The sequence below is a fragment of the Hippopotamus amphibius genome, chromosome 9 (assembly GCF_030028045.1).
Source record: "Hippopotamus amphibius kiboko isolate mHipAmp2 chromosome 9, mHipAmp2.hap2, whole genome shotgun sequence".
NCBI lineage: Eukaryota > Metazoa > Chordata > Mammalia > Artiodactyla > Hippopotamidae > Hippopotamus > Hippopotamus amphibius.
The window spans coordinates 1106081-1121644 of record NC_080194.1 but is presented as its reverse complement, the minus strand read 5'-3'; the positions used below and the strand labels follow the sequence as shown (position 1 = coordinate 1121644).

The following is a 15564-nucleotide window of genomic DNA, read 5'->3' as shown; positions in this document are numbered from 1 at the left end:
GAGGACTCGCGGAGAATAAGTTTAATACGTTGTGTTCTTGGGGAAGCCCATGGGGGAGAGACGTGGGGAGAAAGGGAAGCTTAAAGAGGAAGGTTCCATTTACACGAGGATGAGCTCAGACTCCCAGAGAAGCACCCCTGCTCCTAAGCGAGCCGAGCCTCGCCGAGGCCAGACGCCCGGGGCGGGGCCTCTGGCGCCAGGTCTGGAGCCCCGGCGGGAGGCGAAGCAGGGGTGCGGGCAGGGGGCTGGAGCGGGCGGGGCGGGCGGCGGGGAGAGGCCGGCCCCCCGGCGCCCCGGCCCCGGCCCCCCGGGAGCCTCCCCCCTGTGTCCGGCCGGGCGAGGGGTTAATGCTGTGGCCGGCGGGGCGGCCGGGCGGCCCGGCGGGCGGGGGCGCGCGCTCAGTGCGGCGGGTGGCGCCGCTCGGCCAGGCCGCCGCGGCCCAGCACCTCGCCGCTGAACTGGTAGGTGAGCTTCTTCTTGACCTTCTTGACCTCGCCCGTCTTGCCGTAGTTGCGCAGCGCGCGCGCCATCTTCTGGTAGGTCATCTTCTTGCGGTTGCCCTTCTGCACGCCCCAGCGGTGCGCCAGCGCCTCCTTGTGCTTGGACGAGAACTGGAAGGTGCCCTTGTCCTTGTCCACCCACCAGATGCTGTCCTTCATGTCGCCGCTGCGCAGCAGGTCCAGCAGGAACTGGTACAGGCGGATCTTCTTCTTGCTGCCTGCGGCCGGAGGGGGTCAGCGCCCGCGCGCGCCCGCGGCCCGCGCCCCGCCCCCCCAGCCCCCGGGACCCCCGGGACCCCCGGCCGTCGCGGCCCCGGGGCGCGCAGACAGGAGCGCGGGGACGGGCGGCCGCGGGGGCCCCCACGAGTCGCACGTGGAGACGCGCTGGCGCACGCGCACGCGCACAGCTGCCCGCACGCGCGCGCCCTCTGCGGGCGGCCGGGCCGGGCACGAGGTGGGCACGGGGCGGGCACGAGGTGGGCACGGGGCGGGCACGGGGTAGGCACGCGGCGGGCACGGGGTGGGCACGAGGTGGGCACGGGGTGGGCACGAGGTGGGCATGGGCCGGGCACGCGGCGGGCACGCGGTGGGCACGGCGCAGCAGGACGGCCAGGGCGCGGCGGGGCCGGGGCGCCTACCTGTCTCCCCGTGCAGCAGGCCCGGCCCCGGCTCCAGGCCGTCGCCCTCGCCGTCCGACACCTCCAGCGGGGGGCTGTGCCGCTCGCCCTCCTCCTCATCCGAGCTGGGCCGGGCCGGGGACAGGGAGGGGTACGGGAGGCACACGCGGGGCAGGTAGGAGACCTGGGGGCGGCAGAGAGAGCCGTGAGCTGCCCCCGGGGCGACCGGGGGGGTGGGGGGCGGGGGTCGCGGAGGCCGCGGAAGGTCAGCGGAGGTGCGGAGGGCCGGGGGCCGGGGGCCGGGGGCGAGCAGATGAGCGGGGTGGGCTCGCGAGGGCAGCCCGGGGGTGGAGGCCGGGCCGCCGCTGTGCCGTGGGGCGGGAAGCCGGGTTGGGTCAGAGCCCGCGCCGGCCTCCTGCGGGCGGGCCGCGCGCACCTGGTGGCCGAGGCCGGCGTGGGCGGGCGCCATGGGCGCGTCGAGCACGTGCATCTGCTCCAGCTCCATGTGGCGGTAGAGCTGCTGCAGCTGCGGGGCCTGCACGCTCTGCAGCTCCGTGAAGTGGTTCTCGGCGAAGCTCTCGAACTCGCTGTGCACGTGGTGCGGGTGGAAGTCCCAGTAATGGTCTGCGGGCAGGGGCGGGGGGCGCCAGGCCGCGTTACCCTGGGGTGGCCGCCGCGGGCCAGGCTGGGCTGCCGGTCGGCCGTCATCCTCTCACCCCCCCCACCCTGGCGTTTGCCGACCCCCGTTGTACAGATGAGGACACTGAGGCCTGGAGGGTGCCTAACACACTGGAGGCCGCAGGCCTTGGTGGGGGGGGGGGCCGAGCCGGGACCCAGGCCTGGGGCAAAGCCTCTGTTCTCAGACACCGTTCTGTCCTGCCTCCCGCACAGTCTCCGGGACGCAGGCGTGTGAGCCCAAGAGCCCGCACCCTGGCTCTGCCCTTTTCTTTGTGCGTGACCTCAGGCACGCGCACGGACCCCTCTGGCCTCCGTCGACTGGCCTATAAAATGGGGGTAGTAGCTGCTGGGAGGATACACATGACTGGACGTGGGTAAAGCCTCCTGGCCCCAGAGTCGGCCCTCGGGAAACGTTGAGTCCCCTCTCCTCCCCTTAAGACACGGCAGCAGTTCCTGAGCTGACTGCCTGCCCACAGGGACAGCTCACAGTCTTGTCACATGGCCAAGGTGTGACTGCAGAGTCACAGGGCTGACACTCCTCACAGCCCAGAGCTTGTCTGGGCTCCTGGTGCTGCCCCTTCAAAGCCATGCCCTTGGGCAGCTGCACCTTCCAGAGAGGTTGCCGTGACCCGAGGCTTTCCCGGAAACTCCCTGGTGGGTGCTTTCAGAGTCTGCGGTAGGGTGGATTTGGTTTGGGGAACGGCTGCGTGCCACTGGGAGCCCAGCTTGGGTGGGACTGGAGCTGGCCTTCAACGTGGTTTCTCTGGGCACCTTTTCCAGGAACAAAAACTGCCACATATCTGAGGACTTCCTGGGTACAATTTGGGGTCCAAAAGAAGATGTGGTGATAAAGTGACAAGAGGGGTCTTCCTTGGTGGCACAGTGGTTAAGAATCTGCGTGCCAGTGCAAGGGGACACGGGTGCAAGCCCTGTTCTGGGAAGATCCCACATGCCGTGGAGCAGCTAAGCCCGTGCGCCACAACTACTGAGCCAGCCACAACTACTGAGCCCAAGCACCGCAACTACTGAAGCCTGTGTGCCTAGAGCCTGGGTTCTGCAACAAGAGAAGCCACTGCAATAAGAAGCCTACGCACTGCAATGAAGAGTAGCCCCCGCTCTCCGCAAGTACAGAAAGCCCGCATGCAGCAATGAAGACCCAAAGCAGCCAATAAATTTAAAAAAGAAAACAAATGTGACAGGAGGGATTTTCTCTTGTGTGACCCAAAAAGGGAGCGTAGAGGATGCTAAGCCAGGATGGTGTCTCCAGGACAAGCACAGGGCCCTGTAGGGGGACCATCACCAGCCTTGTGTTGCATGCGTGTGTGTGTGTGTGTGTGTGTGTCTCTCTCTCTCTGTCTGTCTGCCTCTTTCTGCCACATACTCACTCACACAGTCCTAAGAAATGCATGTGTTGTTTTTGGCTCTGCACTGGTTATCAGAAGACTCACTTTCAAATCCTGCTCTGTGGTGGCTTTGCTGTGTGACCCTGGACAAGACATTTTACCTCTCTGAGCCTCTGACTCCCCACTGCAAAAGTCAGAGACCCAACTGGGGGGTTACTGAGGTCCGGTCCACGTGTGGAATCGTTTGAACCCACGGTCCAGACGCCCATTCCGTGAAGCCACGTGGCACAGGGGAGAGAATGTACAAGGTTTGGGTGGAGCTGGGTCCGCGTCCTGCCTCTGCCCCTCGGCCCTGAGGGACACCGGGCAGGTCACCCTACGTCTCCGCTGCTGTTGCCTCAGGCGTGAGGTGGGGCTGATGATCACACGCCCCAGCCTCGCCGTGAGGGCGCAGTGAGCTAGTGCCTGCGAGCACGCGGAGCCGGGCACAAAATGAGGCGCGACAGACACCAGCGCTTCACGTCCTCCTCATCACAGCTATGACTGATGTTGCTCTCTTTAGAGAGTCCAGATCAGCATCCGACAGACAGCTGATGCTTTAGTGTGTGTCAGCTCCTATCTGCCCTGCTCCCCGCCACCTTAGTCCGTGGCCCCGAGAAATGGTTTCGGGGCCCCGGCCCCCAGTGTCTCCTGGAGGCTGGAGCCCAGCGGTGGCACCGAGGGCGGGGACTGGTTTTGTTCGCCTCTGTGTCCCCAGTGCCTGGACGCAGTAGGCACTGAACACACATTTCCTGAATGGATGAATGAATCCTAGCTTCTTAAGAACTCTGACTCTTCTCCACAAAATTACCCAAATCTGAAGGGGAAACAAAACACAGCAACACTTAATTTGTACTTGCATCTTGCCGTGAGCTAAGACCCAGAAATTCTCCCTGTGCTGTGGAAGAGTTGGCTCTAGGTCTGGGGTTTGGTGAGCGGGCCTATGTTCCTTCTTGTAGGAAGAGGTGCCCTCCGGCCCCACGCCTGGCCCCTCCCATCTGTGCCTTCTCTGGCCCCGGCGGCCGTGCCCAGGTCTTTACAGGAGGCCTTCTCCTGCTCCCCAGCCCCCGCGTCCTCACACCTCCTCCAGGTCTGGGGTGGGGGTGCTGCGTTCTCTCCCTCTCTCCCGCCCCCCTCTCCGGTCTAGATCCACGTGAGACCCGGGCTCCCTCCGGCGGGCCCAGCCTGAGGCCAGCACACCAGGGCTCAGCACACCTCACCAGAAGCCCCGGCATCAGCAGCGCCGAGAGGAGACTCGGCAATCTGGCCTTTAACGAGACCATGAGGGGCTCCTCGGCTCACGGAGGCTCGGGAACGCTGCCGCAGGGTCCCCTGAGAGCTGCAGCAAAGACTCTTGGGCTACAATTAAGGTTTCAAAAGGCCCAACGGAAACCTCGCCTTTACCCTCGATTCGAGAGCTCAGGCAACTGTGCACTAAAGGCTGTCTGTCTGGGAGGCGGACACGTTCCAAGGCTGAGGCCCTCTGAAGGAACACGATGCCAGGAGTCCACCCGGACGCAAAGGTCAGCACTCCTCTGAGGCTCCTTGGACCTCATTTCTGGATGACTGTTCGTGAATGCATTGCTTTATCCCTCTTTGTCACTTCAAATGTCACCCAGACTACCCTGCAACGTACGCCCCCTTAGCGTGGCCCTCTGCTCCTCCGACTATAGTGTCATCCGCATATCTGGAGATGGCTCTGGGCCCTCCCTTCTACAGCCTGTTAGGCGCACAATACGTACTAGGCCTCAATCAATATTTGATTAAATGGCCAATAAAAGTTAACTTTTAATGTGTTTTCTGTGTACCAGACACTGTGCTAAGTACTTAACCCACATTACCGCATGTAATCCTCATCTGCGCTCCGACAAGGGGGCCACTGTGGTATGATCTTCCTTTTGTGTGTGAGGAAACTGTGACTCAAAGACATTAAGTCCCTTGTCCACCAACAGTCCTCGGGAGAGTCGAGAGCCAGACCCACTGGTGTATGACTCGAGGGCCTGGACTCTGCCACTGTGGCATACCGCCTCTGAGGAAAACACTGCTAGTGAGAGTGACAGTTTACAGGCTGCTCTTATCCATCTGTCTGTCTACCATCATTTACCCCTCATTCATTATTCATCACCTGTCCGTCATCCATCCATCCATCCATCCATCCATCTGCCCGTCCATCATCCAACCACCATCCATCTGTCATCCACCCATTCATCATCCATCATTTAATCCATCCATCCATCATCCATCCATCCATCCGTTATCCATCCATCCATCCATCCATCCTTTCATCCATCATTGAACCTTCATTCATCCAGCCACCAATTACCCATTTATCAAAATCTTTCACTTCTTCCCTGTAAACACAACTCCCAATCTGGGACCAAACTCCTACCCACACACCCCTATTAGTACTCAGTTTTTGGGTGTCACTAATACCTGTATGTCACTAGGACAAAAATTAAATGATATTTAAACCCCTCCCCCCCGCCACGCACACACACAATTCAAGCCTTAAGTGTCATTCAGTTGACCTTATCTCCTCAGAGCAGAAACCCCAGCCTGAAGCCAGGGCTCTCCCCAGGGGAGGAGAAGTAAGATCAAGACAGAGAAGGAAGGGGGACTCCCTGGTGGTCCAGTGGGTAGGACTCCATGTTCCCAATGCGGGGGCCCAGGTTCCATCCCTGGTCGGGGAACTGGATCCTGCGTGTCACAACTAGGAAGCCCGCATGCCGCAACTAAAGATCCCACCCGCAGGTCGCAGCAAAGGATCCCCAGTGCCGCAACTAACACCTTACACAGGCTAAATAAATAAATAATTAAAAAAAAAAGAGAGAGAGAAGAAAGATGAAGACATAAGAAAGCTGGTGATGAGAAAAAAAACCTTCGCAGGAAATCACAGACCATTGCACGAGGGCTCCTCAAGCCCAGCCCTCCTGCAAATTGTTCACATAGAGCAGCTGAGGGCCCAGAGAGCAGAGGATTCCAGGTCTCATGTTCCTTTTTACTTTCTACATTGTATCCTAATTATTAAGCTTTTAGTTATTTCCCTTGTTACAAAGATGAATCCGGGAGGACCTGTGTGCTTTATTCATTCTACAGCACCTAGCAATGTGCCTGACATATAAAAGACGCTTAGTATATATTTATTAGATGGATAAGTCAGCGGGAGATGCATGGAAGGTTTGGCGGGGGGAGGAAAGACATTTGGAAAGGTGAATGAGTGGATGATTAGATGAATGTGTGGATAAATTGGTGGATGGTCCATGGTATGAAAAGATAAATGGGTGTTTGGAAAGATAGAAGGATGGAGAGAAGGGTCATACTTTGGAACTCCATTTCCTTCATCAATCCCACTGCAAATAGCAAATCCTATCACACCAGTTAGGATGGCTATTATCAAAAAACAGAACAACAAGGACCTACTGTACAGCACTGGGAACTATATTCAATACCTTGTAACAACCTACAGTGGAAAAGAATCTGAAAAAGAATATACATATATATATGAATCAGTGAATCACTTTGCTGTTCACCTGAAACTAACACAACATTGTAAATCAACTATACTTCAATTTAAAAAATAGCTAAAAAAACAGAAAATAACGTGTTGGCAAGGATGTGGAGAAATGGAACCCTTGTGCACCGTTGGTAGGAATGTAAAATGGTGCAGCCACTATGGAAAACAGTATGGTGGGTCCTCAAAAAATTAAAAATAGAATTACCTTATAACCCAGCGATTCCAATGCTGGGTATATACCCCAAAAGAACTGACAGCAGGATCTCAAAGAGATGTTTTTACACCCATGTTCACAGCAGCACTGTTCACAATAGTCAAAAGGTTGAAGCAAGCCACGTGTCTATCAACAGACGAATGGATACACAAAATGTGGTTATATGCATACGACGGAATGTTATTCAGCTTTAAAAAGGAAGGAAATTCTGACATATGCTGCAACGTGGATGAACCTTGAGGATGTTATATAAGTAAAATAAGCCAGTCACAAAAAGAGACGTACTGCGTGATTCCACTAATAAGAGGTACTCAGTGTAGTCAAACTCAAGGAAACAGAAAGTAGAACGGCGGTTGCCAGGGGCTGAGCGGAGGGGGCCGTGGGGAGCTAGTGTTCAATTGGTTCAGAATGTCAGCTTAGCCAGATGCAAAGAGTTCCGGAGACGATGGTGGTGATGTTTGCACAACAATGTGAATGTTTTGAATGCCAGTGAACTGCACACTTGAAAGTGGTTAAGATAGGAAATTTTATATTATGCACATTTTATCACAATGTAAAACTTAGCAAATTCTATGAGCCCTACTTTCAGAATCTTTCCTGAATCTGTCTGCTTCTTTCTTCTCTTTCTTTTCCTTTCTCTTTCGTTCTTTTTCCTTTATTTTTTTTTCTATATATATTTTTTTGCCACACTGTGCGTGCGCCACACTGTGCAGCTTGTGAGACTTGAGTTCACCAACCGGGGATCAAACCCGAGCTCTCAGCAGCAAAAGGCACGACTCCCTAACCACTGGACCGCCGGCCAATTCCCCGTCTGCCTCTTTCTGTCTCCCTCGCCACAGTCATCTCTCGCCTGGATTATTCCAGTGGTTTCCTACCGTGCTTTCCCCTGTTCCTGCTCTTGCTTCCTCTCCATCTAGTCTTCATACAGCAGCCAGGGTGATCTTTTTAAAAGCTTATTCAGTGGAACCACTAGGTATTGCAAAAAGATACTAAAAACTTCCAGAGAGACAAAACAAAACTAAACAGAAAAAATAATAATAAACAAACAAGACCCTGAGATGATTACATTCAAAAAGAGGGCATGGGATGACATCAGATTTCCTAAGAAAAACTCTAGTAACCAGAAGACAGTAGAGAAATGCTTTCAATTTCAATGAGAAAAAAAAAAAAAGATTTTTTAACACAGCCAAACTACTGTTAATCAAGGAACAGCCCAAAGACACCAGGTAAAACCAACAACAAGAACAGAACCTCACCTCCCACACATCCTTTCTTAGGAGAGTAGGAGAAGCGTAACAGACCCTTATATAATGTCCACTGCTCTAGCGTTTTACATATAGTAAGTCCCTCCATCCTTACAGCAGTCCTGTGACGTAGGCATCGTCCGTAAGAAGTTGAGGCGCAGAGGGGTGAGGTATCTTGCCCGTGGTCCCCCCACCCCCCCAGTGACGGGAGATGGGGTGTGGCTTCCAGCAGCCTGGTTGCAGAAGGAGGGCCCTGTCTCCCTGCCACACGGCCCCCCAGAAACCCAGCAACGAGAAAGTACAGGTAATCAAGTACGCCGTGTGGCTCAGCGGTGAGTAATAGTCACAAGGTTCTAATCATGGAAAATTCAGATTCTGATTTAACAAAGGTTAGAACACATAGCAAGACAAATACTGTATGATCTCACTTATAGGGGGAAACTAAACAAACCTAAATTCAAAAAAAAAGAGATCGGATTTGTGGTTGCCAGATGTAGTGGGGGGGAGGGGACGGGGAAGTTGGGCGATGGTGGTCTGAGGTACAGACTTCCAGCTGTAAGATAAAGTCCTGGGGACGTAAGGTACAAGATGACTATGGTTAACCCCGTCATATGGTAACTTCGAAAGTTAACAGAGTATCTGCTACAAGTTCTCATCACAAGGGGAAAAAAAATTTTGTAACTATATGAGGTGATGGGTGTTAACTAAGCTTATGTGGTAATCATTCCACAATGTACATGTGTGAGGCCATTATGCTGTTCACACCTTAAACTTGCACACTTATGTTGGATACCAATGACAGCAATAAAAGGGGAAAAAAAGCAAAAAAGTTACTATAATTATTCTGGCATGTGTAGAGAAGTGTGAGTGTGTGTGTGTGTGTTATAAATAACTAGAAAGTCGACTTCTCATCTTTCATAGTATAAAGTGAATAGACGTCTCAAAGTAAAAAATCAAACTAGATTCATCTCCACCTGGCATATAGACAGTACTCAACAAACGTTTGTGAATCAATCAATAAACAAATGCTGTTTCAAGTCTCTACTTCAAATCTTCATATACATGCTTGCGTAGCCCTGTAATAGCAAGACTGGAAAAATAGCTTTTAACTATCTCTGATGTGTTGTGGATGCCATGGAGAAATGACTATGATAAGTTTACATAAAAAGTAGCAGATTTCAGAACAGCGTGATTCTACAGCCCATTTTTGAATGGATAGAATATGGACGTGTGGATGGATACACTTACAAACGTGTAGGATTATACATGTCAAATAAAATATCTGCAAGGATAGGCCAGGGTGCTATCAGCGAGGGGTAAGAGTAGGAAGAGGGTAATATTTCACTTGATATGCTTGATATTTTAAAATTGTTTGCAATGGGTATTTCTTGTTTTAATAATTAAAAGTAAACATTTGCAATTTAGATTTTCAACACACACACACACACACACTCACACAAAGGTTATTCAGATCATGTCATTTCCCTGCTCAGAACCCTCCGATGGCTTCTCAGTAGCTGCAGGATACACTCCAAGGTTCTGCCACGGCCGTCAGGCCCTGCGTGATCTGCCCCCTGCAGACGCCTCTGGCTTCACTCTGTTTCTGCCCCGCTGCGCTCGCTGGCCGCTCTGGAACCCAGTGAAGGGCCCTCCTGCTCCAGCACTGCTGCCGTCTCTCCCCAGAACACCTGTCCCTACCTGTGTCTGCGTTCATGTTCCTTCCCTGCGCTCAGATTTCTACTCACCTGCCACCTCTGCGAGAGGCTGTCCCTGACCTCCCAGGTTAAAGTATCCCCCCCACCCCGCCGCAAGACACTCCGAATCACATTACTCTGCTTTCTATAGGACGTATTAGCACAGCCCTGTCTCTCCCCCTGACGGCACTGTAAGCTCTGCAACAGCAGTGGCCCTGCCTGGCCTGCTCCTCATGGAACCTCTAGTGCCTGGAACAGTGTCTGGTACACGGCACATAATCAGAGGCTCTCTGGTGGATGGACAAATAAGAGGATGAGGGGACCAGCGGACTGGACGATGTGTTGGAAGGGCGGGTGGGTGGCTGGGTGGCTGGGTGGATGGGAGCGGAGGGGAGGGGTTGGACGGATGAGTGGGTGGCTGGAGGTCCGCTGGGCCGCTGGAAAATGAGCCGGTCGATCTGTTACGGAAGCATCTGTGCTTCTGCCGCTGCTGCAGCTCCCCTGCCTGGGGGGAGGGCGGTAAAGCTCCTGTGCCGCCTGCCGGGAGTTCCCCGGGCCTCGTCCCCGGTGTGCGACCCCACGCACTGCATGCATTACCTCGCGTATCAGCACAATCAACCCTGTGAGGTGTGTGCAGGCCCTCAGCTTTATAGATGAAGAAACAGGGGCTCAGAGGGGTTGAGTCACTTGCCCCAGGGTTACACGCTGGCGAGTGCCAGAGCCGGGACTGAAGGTATAGACGCAGAGGGCAGGTGGCAACCGGCGGCAGGGTGTGGGGGTGTCTCAGAAAACACCCTCCAACAGGTGTTAGGGAGGGACGGGTGCCCAGAGGGGCCCTCATGGCGGGGGGGGGGGGGGGTGAGTAGGCACCGGAAGGAGGAGGCTCGGAAGGATTTGGGTCCGAAGGGCCCAGATGGGCAGCTCAGACATCCACTCAGGAGTCATTCCTAGAGCCCCACCCCGGGTAGAAGGGACCTGCCCGAGCCCTGAGCCAGGAAAGCACTGGCTTTCTCTAAAGTGCCCACTCCATCGGCCAGCCCCAGGCCTAGCTGGTTTCTAGGTACATAAACAGCACCCCCAGATCACAGGAGGGGAAAATGAGGCTTCAGGAGGCCCCAAAGAAATGCACCCAAACCCACTGGAACTGAGAAGGGGTCGGGCCAGAGGAGAAAGGATCCCGGAGGCGGCCCCGGGCTGAACGGCGCTGCTGCCTGGAGCCACCAGGGGGCGCCGGCCCTCAGGCGGGGGTCGGGGGACCGTCGGGGGGCAGGGACACCCAGCCCTCGGCCGGCAGGGGAGACCCCGGGATGCGGTGGGGAGGGAGGCTCTCTAAATGGCCTGGATCTTCCACAAAGAGGATACGTTTCTTGTAGAATTATAAATAAGCTTAAAAGGATGAAAAGAAAAAAAAAGGATATTTTTAAAGCCTTTCTAGCCCTGGAGTTCTGAAAGAGGCCTGTGTGTTCCCAGATACGACCTGGAAGTACTTCCACCACCTGCTCCCAAGACACAGCTCCCAGGTATAGTCTTTACAATAGCCGTCGGGTGTGAGTTCCAGCTGAATCCGCTCACACGGTCTGGCACCTGGGTGAGAGGGCCTTAAACAAGGGCTCACCGTGGATGGCGTCTCTGGGTGTGGCCGTCAGGTTTAAGCCACAGACGGATGGAGCTACAGGTGTGAATGGCCCCCGGCGTGGCTCGGGTGTGAGGCCGTCCTCAGCTGTGGTACACAGCGTGCCTGACCCAGGCCTCAGACCCCTCGGGAGAATCCCCCCGTGGAGACCCGTTAACTGGGCCGCCTCACCTGTGGTTCAGAAATGTGCCCTCCGTATGCCAAGATCCACCTCGAGTGACCTCTCTGAGCCCCCTGCCCAGGTCCCAGGCACTGAAGGCCTGCCTCCCCTCCCCGGAATCTGCTTCAGGATCAAGGCTGGGCCTCGAGGAAGGAGGGGTTCAGTGAGACTCAAATAGAAAAGGCTCCTGGCCCAGGCAGACGGGGGGCTTCAGCCGCTACGGAATGAGGGGGTCCTCAGAGCCTTTCCTTTCGCCCAACAGCTCTCACTTAGGGGTGGGTCTGCCCCCAGGGGACATTTGGCAATGCTCGACACAGCTTTGGTTGTTGGATTGGCGGTTCCGCTGGCATCTCGTGGGTAGCAGCAGGGATGCTGCCAGGTACCGTACAACGCACCAGACGCGCCTCGCAGCACAGAACCATCCACCCCAAAGGTCACCAGACAGATCCTGCTACCCACACACCGCAGGGAGCGGGGCTGCAGCGTCGGGGAGATGAGGGTTTGCGTGGGACAAGAATGGAGAGGAAGACGGAAGACGGGGAATCGGCGGAGGGGGAGGGGAGAAAGCACTGGACCTGCGGCAGACAGAGCTGGGTCCCCCGACCAGCTGTGCCACCCTGTCCACGCCCCGTAGCCCCTTAGCCTGCCTCCTCGTGTGTAAAAAGGCCACAAGGATGGGACGAGAAGGTGCGTGCGGTAGAGGCGCCCCCGTGCCTGGGCGCGCCGAGGACCTCCGGGAGCGCAGGCTGGGCCGTGGGGTATGGGGTGCGGGGGAGCGGGAGCGCGGGGCTTTGGGGCAGTGAAGTCCCATCCCCGAGGGCCAGCTGGACCTGATGCTCAGAGTCCCAGAGAGGCCCTGGGAACGACGCCTCTTCTCCTTTTCCCTCTCCCCGGAACCCGCCACGCTGGGGCGGGGGGCGGGGCGGGGCGGGGCCTGCACTCACCGCTGTGGCTTTCTCCATCACTGCTGAGATAGGGATAATACTCGTGCGTCTGGCGCTGGTAGAGATCCGTGTCGTAGGGAACCAGGTCTTCCGACGGCTGCCGAGAGAGGAGGGTGTCAGGACTCACGCCGCGGCGGGGAGACCCCAGCCCGGGTGGCGGCCCCCCAGCGCGCTGGGTCCACGCTCGGCGCCTGTGTCCGTCCCACAGCCCTCCCTCTGCCTGGCGCGGGGAGGCCACGCAGAGTGGAGGCCGGGGACCCGGGCAGCAAGAGCCTTGGCTCCTGCAGGAAGCGGGGGACAGGGCCCTGACGGCCAGAGGTCGCCTCGCACTCACACGTCCCAGCGAGTGCCCGGGTCCCAGCCTCACACACCCGCCCTCCCATGGCCACCCCAACACACCCACACCCCCGGACGCACACATGCTCCCCGCGACACGCTTCCACCCGCACGCCCACACTCACTCTAGGGGCCACTCGCATTTGCACACGCTTGTCACACGCACACCATGGTACACCCACCTGCAGGCACAGGCAGAGTCGCTGGGATTAACCCACGCATCCACCCACTTGCCTCCAAGAGCACTGACACACACGCTCACACCCGTGCCCTTCCCCGTCACCCTCAGCCCACCTCCGCACTCATCCCACAGGCCCCCCCCACAGACCAGCCCAGGCCCCAGGCGGGCTCAGGGCCACCACCCTGACCGGCGGCCGTTCACGGGGACGGATTTGATAGGCTTCCTCCGGACAGGCTTTGGGGGCCTCTCCCTCCTCCCCCTTCTTCCCGACACCCTCCCCGGGATACTCCCTGGTCTCCCGTCCCTCCCCCGCCCCCTCCGCCCCCACCGGCACAGGGACGCGCAGGCCCCGAGGCTTCCCAACCTCGCCAGGCCTCTCCCCGCCCCCGCACCGTGTGCCCAGGCGTTGCACAACCGTAGCTCTGGCCCTTAGGGCTTGGTTCGGCCACCAGGGCTGCCTTGGGAGCCCACCCTCCCAGGACCCACTCTCAGTAACCCCTGGGCTGGGGCAAGGGGCTGAGGGGTTGGGTGTGGGAGCCCAAGAGGAGGTGACTCCTGCCCAGCTCTAGCTGGAGCTCTGGGATTCAGAGGTCAAGGGTCAGAGGCAGGACGGCTGAGCCCCTGGGCCTGTGGCCTTCTTGGGGCAGCGTTGGTTCTCCCCAAGACCACCTCTGTCACCCCCTGTCTGGCCCCCACCTGCTTGGTCCCAGGTTGGGGAAGGGTGGGCCAGGGCCAGGTAGGGGGCTGGCTAGCTGGTCCCGTCTACATCTGGCCCAGTGAGGAGCCCAGGAGCCTGGCACTGGGTTTGCATGCAGTGCAGCCCCAGAGCAGGATGTCAAGCCCGGGGTGTCTCCCCGGGGCTCTGAGGTCTGGCTGGGGTGGGGCGGGGGGGGGAAGAGAGCCACCTCCAGGCCGGGAAAGCTGAGTCAGGTGGGCAGGCCTTGCCGAGCCCTTCCCAGCTCCCGCCAGGGCCCCCCACCCCTGCTGAGCGGGGGCAGCGTGGGAAAGGGAGCGGGGTCCTCTCAGAGGGGCCCGGGTCGGACACCTGCCGAGGTCTGCAACTGTCACCGAGAGCAGGAGCCGAGGGGTCTGCCCCGGACGGCTGCCCTGCCCTCCCTGGGGTCCCCTGGGACTCATGCGTCTTCACCTCCGGCCTCAGCCCCTGCCCTCTCTCCCGTCTCGCCCCTGCCCTCCTCTCCCCGACCCCTGACGCGAGCCCAGCCCCAGCGGCATGGCTAGTTTCTGCTTCCCTCGCTGCTCCGGCCCAGCGCCTGCCCCCACCCCTGCCTCCGCCACTCGGGGCCCGAGGCCCGAGGCCCGAGGCCGAGACCCTTGGCTCCACAGCCATGTCCTCTGTGCCAGGCCTCAGCCTGGATGGCGGGGACCCGAGCTTAAGGCAGCCTCCGTCCCCACAAGCACCCAGGCCCTGGCCCGAGACCGCCGGCCTCTTGCGTCCTCCCCTCGAGCCTTTGCTGTCCTGGGGACCGGCTTCCCCCCGCGCCAGGCTCCCCATCTCCCCCGCCACCGCCGCCCCACGGCCGCCCTCACCATCCTCAGCCCAGCACCCAGCCGCGGAGCTCCGGCCTGCCACCCAAGCCCCGTCTATAAATAACCGTTCCGGCCCCGCCGATCACAGCCCCACCGAGGGCCCAGCCCTCAGCCCGCCAGGGCACGCTCCGAGGAAGCCGACGGCCCCCTTGCTGGGTCTCAGGCCAGGAGCTCCAGGGAGGAAGCACCAACTTCCCACCGACAGTGGGAGGGCCGCCGGCGGGCCGGCGGGCGGGCGTGCGAGGGCCGCGGGCCGGGCTGGTGGCGGAGTCCCGGTACTCACAGGGGGGACGAGGGGAAACCCTTCCATCTTGCACGCCTGTAACATCCAGCCGAGCTCGGCGTCGCTCGGGGCCCCTGGCTCGGTGGGGGCCAGTGCGGGGCCCCTGGGGATGGGGCGCCCCGTCGGGGGCTGGGTGGACGCGGGGCGGGCGCAGGGCTCAGGCCTGCCCCTCGAGCTGCAGGAGCCCTGCGTGAGCCCCCTCCCTTGACATTGAAGGGCCAGCGCAAGTTCCTGATTTTATCGAAGGCCTGCCGCTGGGAGATAGTCCCCTTGGGGTGACATCACCACCCCAGCCCGTTTGCATAAATCTCTTGCGCTACAGGAAGTCTCTGGCCGCCGGGGCAGGTGGCGCTCCAGGGGCTGGCCGGGGAGGCCGCGGGGCCAGGCCCCCTGCCCAGGGGAAGCTGGGGCTGTCAGGGGCGGCCTGGAGGGCTGGAGTGGGGAGGAAGAGTGGGAGGGGGGAGGCGGGCTCCACCCGCGGGGGGCCTCTGCTGCCCCCGGGCCCTGCGGAGACTGTCTAAGCCCTAGCCCCACAGACGCCCACGTCTCCTGAGACCCTCAGGGGCCAACAGTCACTTCCTTGGGGTCAGAGCTGTTAAGCGTGGCCCTTGGGGCCTCCACGGCCTGGAATCCGCC

At 58.7% G+C, this 15564-nt stretch overlaps 1 protein-coding gene across 1 annotated transcript; it reads right to left on the bottom strand.

Moving 5' to 3' along the window:
• Positions 1-11: 11 nt before the first annotated feature.
• Positions 12-15208, bottom strand: SPI1 (Spi-1 proto-oncogene). Its single transcript, XM_057748814.1, has 5 exons — positions 14929-15208; positions 12581-12677; positions 1554-1741; positions 1139-1301; positions 12-718 (listed from the first exon to the last, which is right to left on the bottom strand). The coding sequence occupies exons 1-5, from the start codon at positions 14971-14973 to the stop codon at positions 399-401; spliced, it is 813 nt and encodes a 270-aa protein (XP_057604797.1). The 5' UTR covers positions 14974-15208; the 3' UTR covers positions 12-398.
• Positions 15209-15564: the final 356 nt, after the last annotated feature.